The sequence below is a fragment of the Heloderma suspectum genome, chromosome 1 (assembly GCF_057233095.1).
Source record: "Heloderma suspectum isolate Gila_16-S chromosome 1, 16-S_ref, whole genome shotgun sequence".
Classification (NCBI taxonomy): Eukaryota; Metazoa; Chordata; class Lepidosauria; order Squamata; family Helodermatidae; genus Heloderma; species Heloderma suspectum.
In genome coordinates this window covers 399,295,164-399,314,265 of record NC_139458.1, presented here as the reverse complement: position 1 = coordinate 399,314,265, position 19,102 = coordinate 399,295,164, and the positions used below count along the sequence as shown (strand labels likewise).

The following is a 19,102-nucleotide window of genomic DNA, read 5'->3' as shown; positions in this document are numbered from 1 at the left end:
CTCTAGAACACCAGATGCCAAGTGTGACCTGCCACATGAGTTGGGCCTGATATTAGTTGAGATGAACCCATGCCAGTCATAGCAGCCACAAAATCTCATGCCACTCTAGACAAGACAGCCCCAGCACGGATGTGGAAATCCCACAAGACTACCAGGGTTCTCAACACCAGCCCCGAGGCTACTTACACCAGCTTGGGAAAATGATGAGCCACGTAGTAGATGGTACATCAATAGAGTCCCAGAACCATCTTGGGTTCCCAGCACAAGGTACAGGCACTCAAAACTGGCAGAATAAAGGTACCTGACCAGAAAGATAGAATCCTTATACACCAAGTCTTCCTCCTCTACCCTGAAACTGCGGTTGGTGCTGTATCTGATACTCTGGTGGATATATCTGATACAGGTTTACATCCTCTCCGTCATCCAACAAGGTCTCAGTCACACCAGTGAAGTCAATGTGTTCTTCCGGGATGAGGCAATTGAAGGTAAATACCTTCTCATATGGGACAAGTCCAAAGGAAGTTAAATATGCTTAAGTCCCAAGGAAATTAAAGGTGTTTAACTTGGTTTCAGGTAAATCTTACCATCTGATTTTCATAGGATTTAAGAACAACTCATTTCTTCCAGATTGGGACTGAGCAAGTACATATTTTGGATCACTTGTTGACACCACAGTGTTAGTCTTATTGTTCTATTGGTGCATGTGCCAAAAATGTAGGGATGTACGAAAGTTCCGCCACGGATCTCGGGGAGGCCGAATGCCAGCGTATTTGGCCCCCCGAAATTGGTGGTGGAACGGCCCGCCACCCCCCCACCACCCCCCAGGATGGGACTTACCTTGGGCGGATCTTCCTGGCGGCCGCGGCAACGGTTCGGCAGCGGCGGCGGCGGCAGCCGGTCTTCCGACTGGCTGCTGCCGCTGCCATTTCCAGGTAGGGATGGCGGAGAATTTCTCCCCGAAACTTCGGGGGGCCGAGCGCCAACGTGTTCGGCCCCCCGAACAAGTTTCGGGGAGAAATCCTCCGCACACCCCCGCCCCGCGGACCCCCCCCCCGGGACGGGACTTACCTTCACCGAATGTCCCTCCCGGTGGCTGGTCCGGCCGGCGGTTCGGCGGGTGTTCGAGGGAGGCGGGAGTGGCAGCCGGTCTTTCGACCGGCTGCCGCCGCCGCCATTGCAATGAAAGAAAAAAAAAAAACGCCCCCTGATAGGTTACGTGACGATTCACGTAGCCTATCACGGCTAGATTTGCAAAGTCAGCCATGATAGGCTACGTGAATCGTCACGTAGCCTATCACGGGTGACTTAAAAAAAAAAAAGTGTGTACGGATAATGGCGGCCCCCATAGGGAGCCGCCATTCCCGTTCCTTATTTGGTCGCTGTAGTCTACGTAAATGTTTACATAGACTACGGCGAAAATAAGGGCAACGCTATTTGTGTTGCCCTTATTTTCACCGTAGTCTACGTAAACATTTACGTAGACTACAGCGACTAAATAAGGAACGTGAATGGCGGCTCCCTATGGGGGCCGCCATTCGCGTACGCGCTTTTTTTTTTTTAAGTCACCCGTGATAGGCTATGTGACGATTCACGTAGCCTATCACGGCTGACTTTGCAGATCTAGCCGTGATAGGCTACGTGAATCGTCACGTAGCCTATCAGGGGGCGTTTTTTTTTTGTTTTTTTTTACTTTCGCGTTCGCGGCCGGGCGAGGCGAGGCGCCTCCTCCCCGGCCTGAATTTCGGCCGGGCGAGGCGGAAAGCCTCCCCCCGGCCTGAATTTCGGCCAGGCGAGGCGGGAAGCCTCCCCCCCCGGCCTGAACTTCGCGGGGGGAGCAGCGAAGCACCTCCCCCCCACCGCAAACGGCCTTCGACGACAGGTAAGTGACTTTCGTCCACCCCTATTTCCAGGTTTTTTTTTTTAAAAAAAGTGATAGGCTACGTAAAGATTTACGTAGCCTATCATGGCTAGATTTTAAAAAAACACCGTGATAGGCTACGTAAATGTTTACGTAGCCTATCATGGCTGACTATAAAAAAAAACACAAAAAAAGAGCATACGCAAATGGTGGCGGCCATGGCCGTCGCCATTTGCGTTCCTTATTAAGGCACGTCTTAGTCTATGTAAACATTTACATAGACTAAGACGTCGAAAATAAGGGGAACGCAAATAGCGTAGCGTCTACGCTATTTGCGTTCCCCTTATTTTCGCTGTCTTAGTCTACGTAAATGTTTACGTAGACTAAGACATGCCAAAATAAGGAACACAAATGGCGGCGGCCATGGCTGCCACCATTTGCGTACGCGCGTTTGTTTGTTTTTTTAAAATCAGCCGTGATAGGCTACGTAAACGTTTACGTAGCTTATCACGGCTGACTGCAGGGACGCAAACGGCGGTGGCTACGGCCGCCGCCATTTGCGTCCCTGCTAGCCAGCGGCCGGATGTCCAGCTGCTGGTGGAGCCGGCCGGCGGCTCCGCAGAATTGCTGCGGAGCACAGCCGGCCGGCCAGGATTCCGGGCGGGGGAGGAACAGAGCGCCTCCCTGCCGGCGAGGATTCCGGGGGGAGGGATGGAACGCCTCCCCCCCCACCATCAGCATAATCCCTGAAAGGTAAGTGATTTTCTTACATCCCTACAAAAATGTCAATTATACACAATATAATTCACCATTTCTGACTGTCACACTATATGAATGTAGAGGAAAATCTATATTGATTTATCTACTGTAAAGATTTGTATCCTGCCTTCTCCAAATATCCAGGGCATGGACGAAAGAGTTAGGGTGCAATCATATGGGGATAGGCGGCCACCTCCAAACTCAGAGGTGACCGCCTATCCAATGCAGGGCAGGAGAAGCATGCAGGATGACCCCTCTGCGCTTCAGTCATCCTGCATTTTTGGCTAGACAGCCAATTTCAGCTGTCTAGCTGTGGGAAGGCGGAGCGGGGGAAGCCGCTGCTGGATGACACATAGGATGTGTCGTACCGGCATTTCCACCTTCCCTGCCCCAGAACGCCCCCCAGAACACCCTGTTTTCGCTGCTCCGTGCTCCTCTTCCAAGTGCGGAGCACGGAGCCATTGTGAGATGCCTGAGAGGGAGCATGGGAGGGGGGGAAGGTTGGTTCCTGGAAACTGACATATCCTATGGCCATCTAGCCGCTGACTAGCGGCCATAGGATTGCTCCCTCCAGATATTAAAGTAGAATCAAAACAAAACAGTATAACCACTTCAACTAATAACAACAAATTGATTTTGTTCACTAAAAAAGCTGGCTTAATACATATTCTTTTAAAACATAAAATCCACAGCTAAAAAAATAAATAATAGCACATCTTTCACTAGGACTCAGTCATTACTTAATTTGCATTTTATTTACAGGGCGTAATTATGCCTTCACCAAGACTTCTGACTTAACATACACAATAAAGTTGTCAGTCACAGATAATGCAACACTTTTGCTGACAGAAGCCCCATTTTTAAAGGGAAAAACTAACTAAGACAAAGAGATTAGTTCATTATTAAGACCATTATAACTGCCATATATGGGAACCCATAATAAAAACTGGAAGTGCCACTGAAGCAAAGCTTCAATCAGGCTTTCAATCATACATACCTGTCTGTAATAGTTAGCAAATCCAAAATGTAAAAGCATTGTTGACAGATAAAATTGTGTTAAATAATTATTTATCTAAAAAGTTAGATATTTATTTGATATGGGGCAAAAGAATATTTTGGATCTGAGATCAATGCAATTTGCTCCTCATTTACATGAGCGTAAAACCACAGTTAATAACTGACTCTCATTCTCATACTTCATTTTTAAATAGAACAAAAAGTTACCTACCTCCCACTGACAGTAATTTCATCCACTCCGTAGTATCTATGTCCAAAGTTAACCCAAGATACAGTAGTATGATACTGGCCAAGTAGATGGATCTTTACTTCTGAGGCTTTGACAAACTCTTGTAATGAGGGAGTATTGTAGAAATCATTGTATCCCGGCCGACGATTTGGTTCTGGAGTGAGAACACTGAAAGTAAGGTTTCCACGGGAATATGGAGTAATGCTGTTAAAAGAGAGGAACAAAATAAGTATCTGCACAGAATATCTTACATTTGTAAAGCATTATAGAGCTGCCCATATACAACTTTTATCAGGAAAAATGTGATAGCCTGATTAAATCCAGAGGCACATAATTTTTTTTAAGATATCCTAGAATTCTAGTGCTGTGTTTTTAAATCTCAACTATCATTTATATATAAAGAATACATTCTGTACTGAGTTACAAATCTGAAAGTGGAAATATGATATATAGGTTTGTTAATAGGTTTGTTAATCATTTTCTCTGCAGATCTAGTAACTGCAAAGAAAGCAGAGGGTGAAAGAGAAGAAATACTAATATCTACCTAAGTTTCAAGGACAAGAAAAATCTGAAAAATATTGCAGTGGATCTGTTTCACTGTAGGATTCCACCAAATGCTGAAGGGTAAACAAATAAGCCTGAATTGCCTTTCATTGGAAGAATGGAAGACACTAAAATTGACATCTTTAGTCCAGTCCTACAGATAAGAACATCATACCCTTTTTCTTCGGCTTTACGGAAATGATGGACCATCTCCACTCACAGCTCAAAAAGAACTTAAAAGCAGCAGCAACAAATAGTTGTTGGGATGGAAAGAATTTAAGATTTTAAAAAATTGAATTTGAGGGGAACTAAGAATTCAAACCCCTTCATGGATCACTGCCTTGTTGTTTAAAAATAATTTAAATCAAGATATTTGCACCAAGGCCTCCAGCATAAGCCACACACGGTTCATTTCTGTTTAAAACTCCATGATTTAAATCTGGAATTAGTGAATTTCTTAGATGTACTGATCAATTCCCCTTCATGGATCACTGCCTTATTGTGGCGAAGGGGCTTGTGTAACTCAGTGAAGCCATAAGCTATGTCATGCAGGGCCACCCAAGACAGACAGGTCATGGTGGAGAGTTCTGACAAAATGTGGTCCACTGGAGAAGGAAATGGCAACCCACTCCAGTATTCCTGCCAAGAAAACCCCATGGAACGTATCACAAGGCTAAAAGAGATGACGCCAGAAGATGAGCCCCTCAGGTCGGAAGGTGTCCAATATACTACTGGGGAAGAGCAGAGGGAATTTCCAAGTAGCGCCAGAAAGAGTGAAGCAGCTGGGCCAAAGCCGAAAGGACACTCAGCTGTGGATGTGTCTGGTGGTGAAAAGAAAATCTGATGCTGTAAAGAACAATATTGTTTAGGAACTTGGAATGAAAGATCAATGAACCAAGGTAAGCTGGAGGTAAGGATGGACGAAAGTTACTTACCTGGTCCCGCAGCTTGCTTCGCGGTGGGGGGAGGCGCTTCGGTTCTCCCCCCGAAATTCAGGCCGGGGGGGGAGGCGCCCCATCCCTCGCCACCGAAATTCAGACCGGGGAGGAGCGCCCCGTCTCCCCGGCTGCAAAATAAAAAAGTAAATTTAAAAAAAACACACACACGTGATCGGCTACGTAACGATTTACGTAGCCTATCACTGCTAGATTTCCAAAGTCAGCCATGATAGGCTACGTAAATCGTTACGTAGCCTCACGGGTGACTTTGGAAAAAAAAAGCACGTACGCAAATGGCGGTGCCCATGGTGTGTGGGGGTTTTTTACATTTACACGTGTGTGTGGGGGGTTTTACATTTACTTTGTAATGGCGGCGGCGGCAGCCGGTCGGAAGACCTGCCGCCGCCCCCGCCCCTGCCGAAATGCTGCCGGGACCCGCCGCCGACAGGGTCATTCGCATGAGGTAAGTCCCATCCCGGGGGGGGGCGAGGGGGTGGCGGAGAATTTCACTGCCAATTTCGGGGGGCCGAATGCATTGGCATTCGGCCTCCCTGAGATTCGTGGAGAAATTCTCCGCCATCCCTAGCTGGAGGTGGTCAAACAGGAGATGGCAAGATTGAACATCGACATCTTGGGAATCAGCGAACTAAAATGGACAAGCATGGGCAAATTTAATTTAGGTGACCATCATATCTACTACTGTGGGCAAGAATCGCTTAGAAGAAATGGAGTAGCACTCATAGTCAATAAAAGGGTGGAAAAAGCAGTACTGGGGTACAATCTCAAAAACGACAGAATGATCTCAGTACAAATCCAAGGCAAACCATTCAACATCACAGTAATTCAAGTCTACGCCCCAACCACTGAGGCCGAAGAAGCTGAGGTTAATCGGTTCTATGAAGACCTACAACACCTTCTAGAACTAACACCAAACAAGATGTCCTTTTCATCATAGGGGATTGGAATGCTAAAGTAGGAAGTCAAGAAATAACTGGGATAACAGGCAGGCATGGTCTTGGTGTACAAAATGAAGCAGGACAAAGGCTAATAGAGTTTTGCCAAGAGAACATGCTGACATCATGGACATCACCAGATGGTCAATATCGAAATCACATTAATTATGTCCTTTGCAGCCAAAGATGGAGAAGATCTATACAGCCAGTAAAAACAAGACCTGGAGCTGACTGTGGCTCAGATCATGAACTTCTCATCACAAAATTTCAGCTTAAATTGAAGAACGTAGGGAAAACCACTAAACCATTCCGGTATGACCTCAATCATATCCCTTATGAATATACAGTGGAGGTGAGGAATAGATTTAAGGGATTAGACCTGATAGACAGAGTGTCTGAGGAACTATGGACAGAGATCCGTAACATTGTTCAGGAGGCAGCAACTCAATCCATCCCAAAGAAAAAGAAGTGCAAGAAAGCAAAGTGGCTGTCTGATGAGGCTTTACAAGTAGCTGAGGAAAGAAGGGAAGCAAAAAGCAAGGGAGAAAGGGGAAGATATATCCAACTGAATGAAGAGTTCCAGAGAATAGCAAGGAGTTAAATGAACGATGCAAAGAAATCAAGGAAAACAATAGAATGGGAAAGACTAGAGATCTTTTCAAGAAAATCGGAGATCTCAAGGGAACGTTTTGTGCAAAGACGGGCATGATAAAGGACAAAGAAGGCAGGGACCTAACAGAAGCAGATGAGATTAAGAAGAGGTGGAAAGAATAAACAGAAGAACTATACAGGAAAGATCTGAATGTCCCTGATAGCCATGATAGTGCGGTCACTGAACTTGAGCCGGACATCCTCGAGAGTGAAGTCAAGTGGGCCTTAGGAAGTGTTACTAACAACAAAGCTAGCAGAGATGACAGTCTTCCAGCTGAGCTATTTAAGATCCTAAAAGATGATGCTGTTAAAGTGCTGCACTCAATATGCCAACAAATTTGGAACACTCAGCAGTGGCCTCCAGACTGGAAAAGGTCAGTTTACATTCCAATTCCAAAGAAGGGCAATGCCAAAGAGTGCTCAAACTACCGTACAATTGCGCTCATTTCACATTAGGGATGTCAGAGAATTCCGCGACGGATCTCGGCGAGGCCGAATGCCAGTGTATTTGGCCGCCCCAAATCCATTGCGGAACGAAGCCCCTGCCCCCCCAACCCACGAAAGGCATGCGGGACGAAGTCCCCGCCACCCCCACCCCATGAAAGGCGTGCAAAATGGAGCATTTACCTGTTCCCGTCCTGGCCGCCATTCGCTTCCTCCTCTTCCTAGCCGTGATAGGCTATGTAAATACTTAGGTAGCCTATCACATCTAACGCAGGGACACCATTTGCGTCCCTGCGGAGGCCGTGATAGGCTACGTATTTACATAGCCTATCATGGCTCAATACAGGGATGCAAATGGCGGCGGCTACGACAGCCACCATTTGCATCCCTGCAGGGCTGCCCAGCGGCCGGATGGCCGGCTCCGGATGGCCAGGGGCGGCCGGCAGCTCCACAGCTTGGCCGCGGAGTGGAGCCAGCCGGGCAGGATTCCAGGGGGAGGGACGGAGAGCCTCCCCCGCGTTGAGGATTCCAGGGGGAGGGACGGAGCGTCTCTCTACCACCACAGATGCCCCTGCGCGGAGCCAGGTAAGGGATTCGTACATCCCTATTTCACATGCCAGCAAGGTTATGCTCAAAATCCTACAAGCTAGGCTTCAGCAGTATATGAACCGAGAACTACCAGAAGTACAAGGTGGGCTTCAAGGAGGCAGAGGAACTGGAGATCAAATTGCCAACATTCGCTTAGGGATGGCAGAGAATTCCGCCACGGATCTCAGAGAGGCCAAATGCCACTGCATTCACCCCCCCCCGAAATCTGTGTCGGAACGGCCTGCCCCCCCCTGCCCCCCTGCGGATCCCCCCCGGGATGAGACTTACCTGGGGCGGATCTTCCGGGCGGCGGCAGCAGCTGGTCTTCTGACCGGCTGCCACCGACGACATTTCCAGTCTTGGTAAAAAAAAAAAAGACGTGATAGGCTATGTAAATCTTTACGTAGCCTATCATGGCTGGGTGGGTTTAAAAAACAAACAAACTCGCGTACGCAAATGGCAGCAGCTACAGCCACCGCCATTTGCGTTCCTTCTTTTTGGCCATCTTAATCTACGTAAATATTTACGTAGACTATGACGGCGAAAATAAAGGGGAATGCAAATAGCGTAGCGGGCGCTATTTGCGTCCGCTTTTGATTCGCCGTTTTAGCCTACATAAAGATTTACGTAGATTAAGACGGCCAAAAAGAAGGAACGCAAATGGCGGCGGCTGTAGCCACCGCCATTTGCGTACACGGGTTTTTGTGCTTTTTTTACCCAGAGCCCTCCGCGGCTGGAAATCCAGCTGCAGACGGCTCTGGCCATTCGAGGATTCCAGGGGGGAGGAACGGAGCGCCTCCCCCCCATCGAGGATTCCGAGGGGAGGGACGGAACGCCTCCCCCCCACCATAAACATAATCTGCAAACAGGTAAGTCACTTTCGTACATCCCTACATTTGCTGGATCATGGAGAAAGCAAGAGAATTCCAGAAAAACGTCTATTTCTGATTCATTGACTACGCTAAAGCCTTTGATTGTGTGGATCACAACAAACTCTGGCAAATTCTTAAAGAGATGGGAGCACCAGACCACCTTACCTGTCTCCTGAGAAACCTGTACGAGGGTCAAGAAGCAACAGTAAGAACCGGACATGGAACAACCGATTGGTTCAAAATTGGGAAAGGAGTACAACAAGGCTGTATATTGTCCCCCTGCTTATTTAACTTATATGCAGAGTACATCATGAGAAACGCCGGGTTGGATGAATCACAGGTCGGAATTAAGATTGCCGGGAGAATTATCAACAACCTCAGATATGCAGATGATACCACCCTAATGGCAGAAAGCAAGGAGGATCTAAAGAGCCTCTTGTTGAGGGTGAAAGAGGAGAGTGCAAAAGCTGGTTTGAAACTCAACATTAAAAAAACTAAGATCATGGCATTTGGCCCCATCACTTCCTGGCATAAAAAAGGGGAAGAAATGGAAGCAAGGAGGTTAGATCAGTCAATCCTAAAGGAAATCAACCCTGACTGCTCATTGGAAGGACAGATTCTGAAGCTGACGCTCAAATATTTTGGCCACCTAATGCGAAGAGAAAACTCCCTGGAAAAGACCCTGATGCTGGGAAAGATTGAAGGCAAAAGGAGAAGGGGACAGCAGAGGATGAGATGGCTAGATAGCATCACCGATGAATATGAAGTTGAGCACACTTCGGGAGAGAGCGGAGGACAGGAAGGCCTGGCGTGCTATGGTCCATGGGGTCATGAAGAGTCGGACACGTTTTAACAACTGAACAACAACAACAACAAGAATTCAAATGTGAGAGAAATAGAATGTGAGAGAAATGGAAATTCATTCATCCAGGCTCAGGGCTTTGAGTAGGGATGTACAAAAGTCACTTACCTTTTCGCAGCTTGCATTTTGCAGTGCGGGGGAGGCTCTCTGTCCCTCCCCCTGGAATCCTCCCTGGGCTGGCTCTGCTCCACAGCAGCTCCGTGGAGCCGGCGGCCAGGGCCGTCCGCAGCTGGAGTTCCAGCCACAGCCGGCTGCTGCAGACGCAAATGGCGGCCGCTGTAGCGGCCACCATTTGCATCCTGCCAGGCTGCCATGATAGGCTACGTAAGTATTTATGTAGCCTATCACGGTAAGGGCAGCCACACAAATGGCGGCCACTGCGCCATTTGTGTAGCTGCCTTTACTGTGATAGGCTACGTAAATACTTACGTAGCCTATCACGGAAAGAGCAGCGGCGCAAACAGCGTAGCCGCTGCTGTTTGCGCCCCTGTTCTTTGCTGTGATAGGCTATGTAAATACTTACGTAGCCTATCATGGCAGCCTGGCAGGACACAAATGGTGGCCACTACAGCGGCCGCCATTTGCATCTGCAGCAACCGGCCGAGAGACCAGATGCCGCCGCCACTGGAGCCACTGCTGGAGCTGCCACCTCTGGAACATCCGCCCCAGGTAAGCTTCATCCCGGAGGGAATTCCGTGGGGTGGAGAGGTGGGAGGCCATTCCGCCACGGGTTTTGGGGGGCCGGATGCCAGTGCATTCAGCTTCACTGAAATCCATGGCAGAATTCTCCACCATGCCTAGCTTTGAGTGCTTCGCTCTTAAAAGACTGGGTTTGAAATCCTGTGTATTCAGCCATGTTAGTGCTGAATTAGGGTTGCCACCTCTTTTTTCTGACAGGCTCCTCATCTTTAATAGCTATATGACAGGCAACTGCAACAGGGTCCTGTCCAGGCTGGGAATAGCTGTATCTATTGAATTTTGAGTGTGAATTTTGTTTCAGTTCAGTTTTGATAAGGATTGATGAATATTTTCAAATTTCTTTGTATTTGGGATGGAAAGAACCTGACATTTTAAAAAAGTGAATGCAGGATTAAGCAAAACTGACATATTTATTTGTCCTGTCATCAGCATAAGTCAGCTGCTTTTTGAGAATGTATTTATTTCAAGCAGGAGTAAAAAAAGCTAGAAAGAGTAATAAACTCTAGGATTACCTGGACTCAGTCTAACTTCAGGAGCTAAAGTTTAAGAAGAGCATGTCTGATAACATTTTGGAAAAATTTACAATATATGGTGATCCCCCCCCCAAAACACACACACACACACACACACACACACACACACAAATATTCCATTTCTTTTACTTCCAGAAAACTATGCTACCTTGACTAATTTTGGTAAATGTAAATAATTTACAGCCTTTTCTCATATACAGAAATTACAAATAGCATAAATAGTGGAATGTAATGCTTTACCATATCTGTACAAAATAATAAGTCTTTTACTTTTAAGTTTAGTATCCCCCAAGCCTTTCAGTGAGCTGTGAGACAGAGCTGAAATCTGAAATGCATATTTTACAAGCTTTCCAATGCAGCTCATCTTAGGGAAAATGCATATAAAAATGTGCATATTAGGGAAAGCGCACACAAAATGTTTATATTTGAGAAAAGTATGCACAAAAGTGTGCACAAAATTGCATTTCAGGAATGTATATGTTAAAAATGCATACATAATGTGTAGATTAGGAAAAATGCACACAAATATAGTACGAATATCCATGTACATGTAAAAACAGCAGTGCTGCAATCATGAAGAAATGGGATAAACTTGACCTCACAAACCCCCAGCAATATTGGTGGGACTGAGACTGACAGATCCATCCATTCGCAGTTAAGAATGAATGGAGACCACATCACTATGTCCCCATGCTGTATATCCTAATTCTCTGCTTTAAGTTCGTCCTTCTCGTCTCTGTATTGACCTTCTGTGATAATCCACAAGTAGATGCACTGTTATAAATCACTAATGGTCACAAGTAGGAATGTCAGAGAATTCCGCCACGGATCTCGGTGAGGCCGAATGCCAGTGCATTCGGCCCCCCGAAATCCATGGCAGAACGGCCTGCCCCCCCACCCCCCGCGGATCCCCCCCGGAACAAGACTTACCAGGGGCGGATGTTCAAGACGTTGGCGGCTCCAGCGGCGGCTTCAGTGGTTGGTCTTCTGACCGGCTGCCGCCGCCACCATTTGCAGTCTTGTCTTTTCTTTTTTTTTTACATAGCAGTGATAGGCTACGTAAAGATTTACGTAGCCTATCACGGCTGGGTTTAAAAAAAACAACACGTATACAAATGGTGGCGGCTACGGCCACCGCCATTTACGTTCCTTATTTTTGGTCGTCTTAGTCTACGTCAATATTTACGTAGACTAAGATGGTGAAAATAAAGGGGAATGCAAATAGTGCCCGCTACGCTATTTGCATTCCCCTTTCTTTTCTTCATCTTAGTCTACGTAAATATTGATGTAGACTAAGACGGCGAAAAATAAGGAACCCAAATGGCAGCGGCCGTAGCCGCCGCCATTTGCGTACGCGTTTTGTTTGTTTTTTAACCCAGAGCCCTCTGCGGCCAGAAATCCGGCTGTGGATGGCCCTGGCCAGGCCTGGCCAGCTGCTCCGCGGAGCCGCTGCGGAGCACAGCCGGCCGTCAAGGATTCCGGGGGGGAGGACTGGATCGCCTCCCCGCCCATCGAGGATTCCGGGGGGAGGGACAGAATGCCTCCCCCCCCATGAACAGAATCCGCGAAAAGGTAAGTGACTTTCGTACATCCCTAGTCACAAGTCAATGCAATGTCATTCAAAAAGTCCAACTAGCTTTGTATGATAAACACTCAAAGCAGTACATTTGCTAAAATGTCTCTCTGCTCACTAAGTTTGATTTAGGTCTTTAGAAGAGCAAGTAATGTGTTCTGTTAATTTCTTCTTTAAAATTAAAATAGGGTAGCTTCTTGTTCACTACCACCTAATGCTTCCTGTGGTACAATGAATACACATAAGTCTTTAGAGGGTATTTTTAAATTAGGTTTACTGTACATCTTCTCTGCACAACATCGCTCACTTGAATCACTTCCTATTATCATTTATGTCATGTAATTGAAGGGAAAACAATGTTCCATTATAAAACATTTATGGCAGCATTTCACACATTAGCTCTTGAATTCCTTTTTTAAAATGCACTAATTTTTATGTTGGCAATTGTTGTAGACGTTTTAAGAAAAGATACTGATTTGATCATTTACCAAAACCTTACCCTTTGCTCAGTCAATGAATCTGGCAATTCTATGTTCCTCTCAATTCCCACTGAAAGGTAACAATGCAAACTATGTTTTGCTGAAAACGAATGTACCCTCAATGACCTTTTGCTCCTCCCTTAGAATGTTGAATTGTGAAAGCCCAGAGAAAGACGCTGACACTTTAAAAGCCTAGCTGCCAAGATTGAAACAGCAAAAAAATAAAAACAAAACAGCAAAACAAACAGCCATTGCACCTGGTGGAATGTTCCCTGATGGCTTTTCAGACACGTTCTACACAGTTCTGATGCTGACTATGTTCTGAATTCTGCCAAGGGTTGGTGCAATCAGACAGTTATGGCTGAAGGCAGACTTTAACAAAAGAAAAAAAAAGGAAAGGAAAGGAAAGGAAAGAAATAAAAGCTTCCACTATGCAAAATGGGGCTCTTATAAAGGCAAGACAACTCTTGGACAGCCAATGCAACTATGTCTGGTTGGGCTAAAGGAGAGTTTATAGCTTCTTAGGTGTGTTCTACATTCAGAAGTCTCAAAGTATCAGATAAGGTCAGGCACTGAAAAGGGAGAAACTTTTGCATGAATCTGTCACTCTTTGTACCCAGGTTTTTAAAAAAATATTATTTCAAATATTTCTTGGCCACCTGTCCAGGCAGAAGCCCTCCCAAGGAGGCATTTTTGTGTAGGCTGGCCCAATAAACACAGGGCCAATGTGTTTTCTCTGTCCCGTTTTTGTGAGGTTTGTCCACCTCTAAAATGCTTCACCTTTAAGAAGCCCCTGACAATCAAGTCTCCCATGAACTTAATGATATACAACAATATAATATATTATGAAAATAACATAATTTATATAGTATTTTTAATAGACAAAGTGCTTTACCAAATACCTTACTGTCTCATTCATCTTTCCAGCAAGTCTGTGGGGTACTTGCTATTAATAATCCAGATGAAATATCGGGTTTACTGATGGTAACTGTTCCAAGAGTGCATTTGAGGTCAAGGTGGGACTTTGAAGTTCATTCACCCTAGTCAAATTGTGCAGGCTATGACTTGACCAGATAGTGTAAATGCTCTTTCCAACATCTTTTAAGCATTCGTTCATTGTAATTTATGGCTTCATACCTCACCCTGTTTTGCACTTAATTCCCAAACAAATATAACTGTGAAAAAACCCAGTCCCATGGCTTGAGAGTTGCTAATGATCTCATACTGTACATGTGAAGTTCAAGATTATGAATATTCATGCAAGGTTCAAGATTATGTTACATGCATACATTACGGATGTTACTTGATTGAATAAGATCCCATTTCATCCATGGCCAGGATTCTTGCAGTGTTAGGGAGGTCACTATTTGTTAGGGATGTCACGGGAGTCCAGCTGGGGCTCTAGCTTGGCAATTTCTCACTGGCTGGCACTCCAGAGGCCAGTCCGCAGATCCCTGTGCTTGCCTGACTCAGCATGCTTGACCACGAGCCACCATTTTGCATAAAAATGGTGGCTCAGCTATTTACAAAAATTGCCATTTGCATAAAATGATGGCTGGAAATAGCTCCATTTATGCAAAACTACAGGCATAAATGCCTGTAATTTTCTGTAAATGGAGCTATTTACGGCTGCCATTTTATGCAAATGGAAATTTCCATAAATAGCTGAGCTGCCATTTTATGCAAAATGGCAGCTTGCGGGATGGGGGGCACTGCGCACCACTTGCCGGGTGGTGATCACAGATCACACGGTGCGCCAAATTGAGTTGGGTGGCTGGCAGGGGTCCAGTGAGTGCTGAGTGAGGCGGGCTCTGGCGAGTTCGCCCATCCCTACTATTTGTTCATACCTAGGAAGTTGGAGGCAGTTGACGGAGTCTGGATATTCTAGCGATCCATTGTTTTCCATTCTAAACATGCTGCAGTCCCTTGCAAAGTACTGCCAGTCTTCCCAATCAAAATTCTTTTTCTTTTTCCTTTGTATCCTTATTGCTTCAGGTTGTGGGCTGAAGAACTGAAGTATAATGTAAAAGACCTACAGATCAACAGCAAAATATGAAGTCATTTGGAAGACAATGATATACCTGTTGACCCTTAATTTAACCAAAGTTGGTTATGAAAATAATTGCACTTTAGGAACATAGGAGGATGCCTTATACAAAGTTAGATCATTGGACGTGGATCCTTCAAGATATTTTGGCCTACAGCTCCCATCATCCCCTGCCTGGGGGTGATAGGAGTTGGTCAGGGATGTTAGAAGTTGTGGGCCAAAACATCTGGAGGGATCAAGGTTGGGGAAGGCTGGTCTACACTAAACAGTATCCTCTCTCTAACACCCTAGACAGGGCTGTTCCAGCTCTATCTGGAGGCACCAGGAATGGAATCTTAACTGGACTTGGACTTAAAGCAAGTCCTCTACTACTGCGCTATAGGCAGCCCTTCTCAGACTTTAGATAGCTGTGACTAATTTGTTCCATTTAATGCAGTAGGATTTAGTTATAGTCACCTTTAGGTGGATTGTAGATTGTTTTTAAAAAAATATTTATACTGTCTGTACAAATTTTTATCCCATCATCCAATTCTGCTGCCACCATGAAACTTAGACCATTTTAGTTATTAAACCATCTTTATGCCTAACATAGGAAAGCATATGGGTGAGACAAAACAAAACTAAAGGTATAGTATATTTTATTAAGAAGGGATAGACAAGATAACTTACTAAGTTATTGTTACTGCTTCTTTAAAAGGATTTAAGGATGTTACTGTTGCCACCAGAATCTGGCTATGGAAGCTTTAGATTCTAACCCTAACCAATCATATATACCAATTCCCCTATCAAAGTCCATCCCAGTTAACTCACAGGTTTGCCAATGAGGTCTTGATATGAAGTCTTCATTATGGTAGGATTTGGCTACCAAATCCTACGAGAAGGCTGTTCACCAGAATGCCTCTGAAGTCTTCAGGTGGGGCCAGCAGCAGCTCCGTCTGCAGACCAGTGCAACTCAGGCCCCAGCTTTCCCCTGAAGGCTGCTTCTGGAGTCTTCCTCTCCACAGTTATAGACCTTCCTCAGCGTCTGCCTTCCATGCTCTCCCAGTCCTGCTGCTGCTGAAATCTTTCTGGCTGACTGTCATAGCAACACCTCATGAACTCCCCATAAAGACTGTTCACCAACTCCTTAGACAACTCTTCCCCAAATGCCTCTCCAAAGCTCTTTATATTGGTTCCAGCCAGACCACTCCAGCCAATCAGCCAACATTCCACCATACCTCTTCTTTGAAATCCAGGACTAATAATCATGTTTGCATTGTTCAAATAACTACCAATCAGATTATACCAATCTGGATCCTGTTGTTGTTGTTCAGTCGTTAAGTCGTGTCTGACTCTTCGTTCATTGTAATTTATGAATTACAATGGTTGGGCAAGCACGGCGGTCCCCACTTCTCTACTGAGCTGCCGTTTTGTGGAAAATGGCAGCTCATCCTTTTACATAAAGGGACCTTTTCCACAAATTGTGGCTGTAAATAGGCCCATTTACATAAAATTACAAGCCATTTACTACTGTAAATGACCATTTAGGGATGTAATTTTGTGTGAATGGACCTATTTATGGCCACCATTTGTGCAAAAGGGCCCTTTATGTAAAGGATGAGATGACATTTTCTGCAAAATGGCAGCTTGGCAGAGCAGTGGGATGCCATGCATGCTTGTTGGGTGCCCACAGGCCACCCAGCAGCTCACAGCACACGGCAAACAGGATCAGGTGGCCGGCAGGAGTCTGGCACGCGGCACAGGCGGGGTGAGTTCGGCCATCCCTACCTGCTTCCAGTTTGTTTCTAGGCACAATTCAAGGTGCTGGTTTTATCCTCAAAAAACCTAAACAGTTTGGGGCCAGGATACCTGAAGAGCTGCCTCCTTCCACTTGAACCTGCCTGTAATTTACAATAATCATCAAAGGCGCTGTTAAAGAGGATAGGTTAGTGGGTACTTGAGACAGGGCCTTTTCAGTAGCAGCATCTCGAATGTAGAACTTCCTCCCCTCCCGAAGGAGGTGAGACTGGCCTTTCTTTATTTTATTTTAGACAGGCAGTAAAGATTGTTTTGTTCATTAGGCATTTGATGTTGTACTGTTGCTGTTTCTTTTGTTCTTCAATTTTAATGTTAATGCCACTCTTATACTATAGCATAGTTTTTTTGCTCTTGTGCTTCTTGGTTTTATGTGAATGTTTTTATTGTACATTGCCCTAGGCACCTGGTAGGTGGAGGTGCAATTTATATATCAAATAAATAAATAAATAATAAGAGTTCCTCAGAAGCCTATCATAGCACTTCATTAAAAAAAGTCAGTAACAGCAGACAGGCTTCCATGATAGATAATTTGCTCACCAGTACTGATCTTCCTACTGAAGCTGAAGCTCCAATATTTTGGCCACCTAATGTGAAGAGAAAACTCCCTGGAAAAGACCCTGATGCTGGGAAAGATTGAAGGCAAAAGGAGAAGGGGACGGCAGAGGATGAGATGGCTCGATAGCATCACCGATGCAATGAATATGAACTTGAGCACACTCTGGGAGAGAGCGGAGGACAGGAAGGCCTGGCGTGCTATGGTCCATGGGGTCATGAAGAGTCGGACACGACTTAACAACAACTGATCTTCCATGCAACACATAGCCAGAGCAGTGCATTGACTTTGTTCTAGGATGCATTATGCATCCTAGAACAAAGTCCAAGAACAGTGAAGTCCAGCAGGTGAGGCCAGTATTATTCTTATGTGAGCAGAATGTGCTGTCACCCAAGATATCCCACAATTCCTAGAAGGCAAACTGGTAAGGAAGAGTTCCTTGAAGGTAGAGTGCTTGAAAACCACTGCATTACTACAATGTTATATATATATAAGGGAAGATGGAAGAAAAAGAGTGATGTGTTTACCTGGCTATTCCGTCAAAGCAACCAGCTGATATCACTAATTATTAAGTTTAAATATAACTGAAAGTTAGCTCTGGTTCTTTTGAAATTCCCTTGTACTTTTGATGAACCAATCAAAGCAAGGTATAGTCAGTGCCAGAAATACTGGAACAAGGATAACTGTTTTGGCAGTTGGCCTCAGTACACCACCACATTGAAGTTGAAAGGAAACACACCCAGATGGGAGCAAAGTCAGGACTTTCAGCTGTAATTCAAGAGGTTTGACAAAAGTGGGGCACTAACCATTCAGGAAGTACAGCCAGTGGCATACACACACACCCATCGTTGGTGGCTCATAAGTAATGGAACAAACCAACATCATTTCAAACTTAAGGATCACCTCTAATAACTGGATGAAAATCCTTTGCAGTCAATGACTGCCTGAAGTCTGGAACCCATGGACATGACCAAATGCTGAGTTTCCTCCCTCAAGATGCTTTGGCAGGCCTTTACTGCAGCTGCCTTCAGCTGCTGCTTGTTTGTGGGTCTTTCTGCCTTCTGTCTCGTCTTCAGTAAGTTAAAAGCATGCTCTATTGGGTTGAGATCAGGTGACTAACTTGGCCATTGAAGAACATCCCACTTCTTTGCCTTGAGAAACTCTTGGGTAGCTTTTGCTATATGTTTTGGGTCATTATCTATCTGCAATATGAAGCGGCGTCCTATCAGTTTGGCAGCATTCGGATGAATCTGAGCAGAAAGTACAGCCCTATACACTTCAGAATTCATCCTGCTGCTTTTATCAGCAGTTAGGTCATCAATAAACACCAGTGACCCGGTTCCATTGGCAGCCATTAGGGATGTACGAAAGTCACTTACCTTTTCGCAGCTTGGCTTCGCAGTGGGGGGGAGGCGCTTCACTTCTCCCCCCGAAGTTCAGGCGAGGGGGGGGAGGCTTCCCGCCTCGCCCGGCTGAAATTCAGGCCGGGGGGGAGGCTTCCCACCTCCCCGGCGAAAATTCAGGCCGGGGAAAAGCGCCCCGTCTCCCCGGCCACGAAACAAAAAGTAAAAAAAAAAAAGACCCCGTGATAGGCTACGTAACGATTTATGTAGCCTATCACGGCTAGATTTCCAAAGTCAGCCATAATAGGCTATGTAAATCGTCACGTAGCCTATCACGGGTGACTTTGGGGGGGGGAAAAAAGCA

The 19,102-nt window shown here is 45.6% G+C and overlaps 1 protein-coding gene across 1 annotated transcript in view; it reads right to left on the bottom strand.

The window, feature by feature from the left end:
- Window positions 1-19,102, bottom strand: part of USH2A (usherin) — an 809,138-nt gene that overhangs the window by 729,080 nt on the left and 60,956 nt on the right. The window contains exons 7-8 of the mRNA XM_084828794.1: window positions 14,846-15,030; window positions 3,846-4,067 (exon numbers count right to left, since the gene is read on the bottom strand). Of these exons, the coding sequence (XP_084684920.1) occupies window positions 3,846-4,067; window positions 14,846-15,030 (407 nt within the window). The remainder of the gene's footprint in view (window positions 1-3,845; window positions 4,068-14,845; window positions 15,031-19,102) is intronic.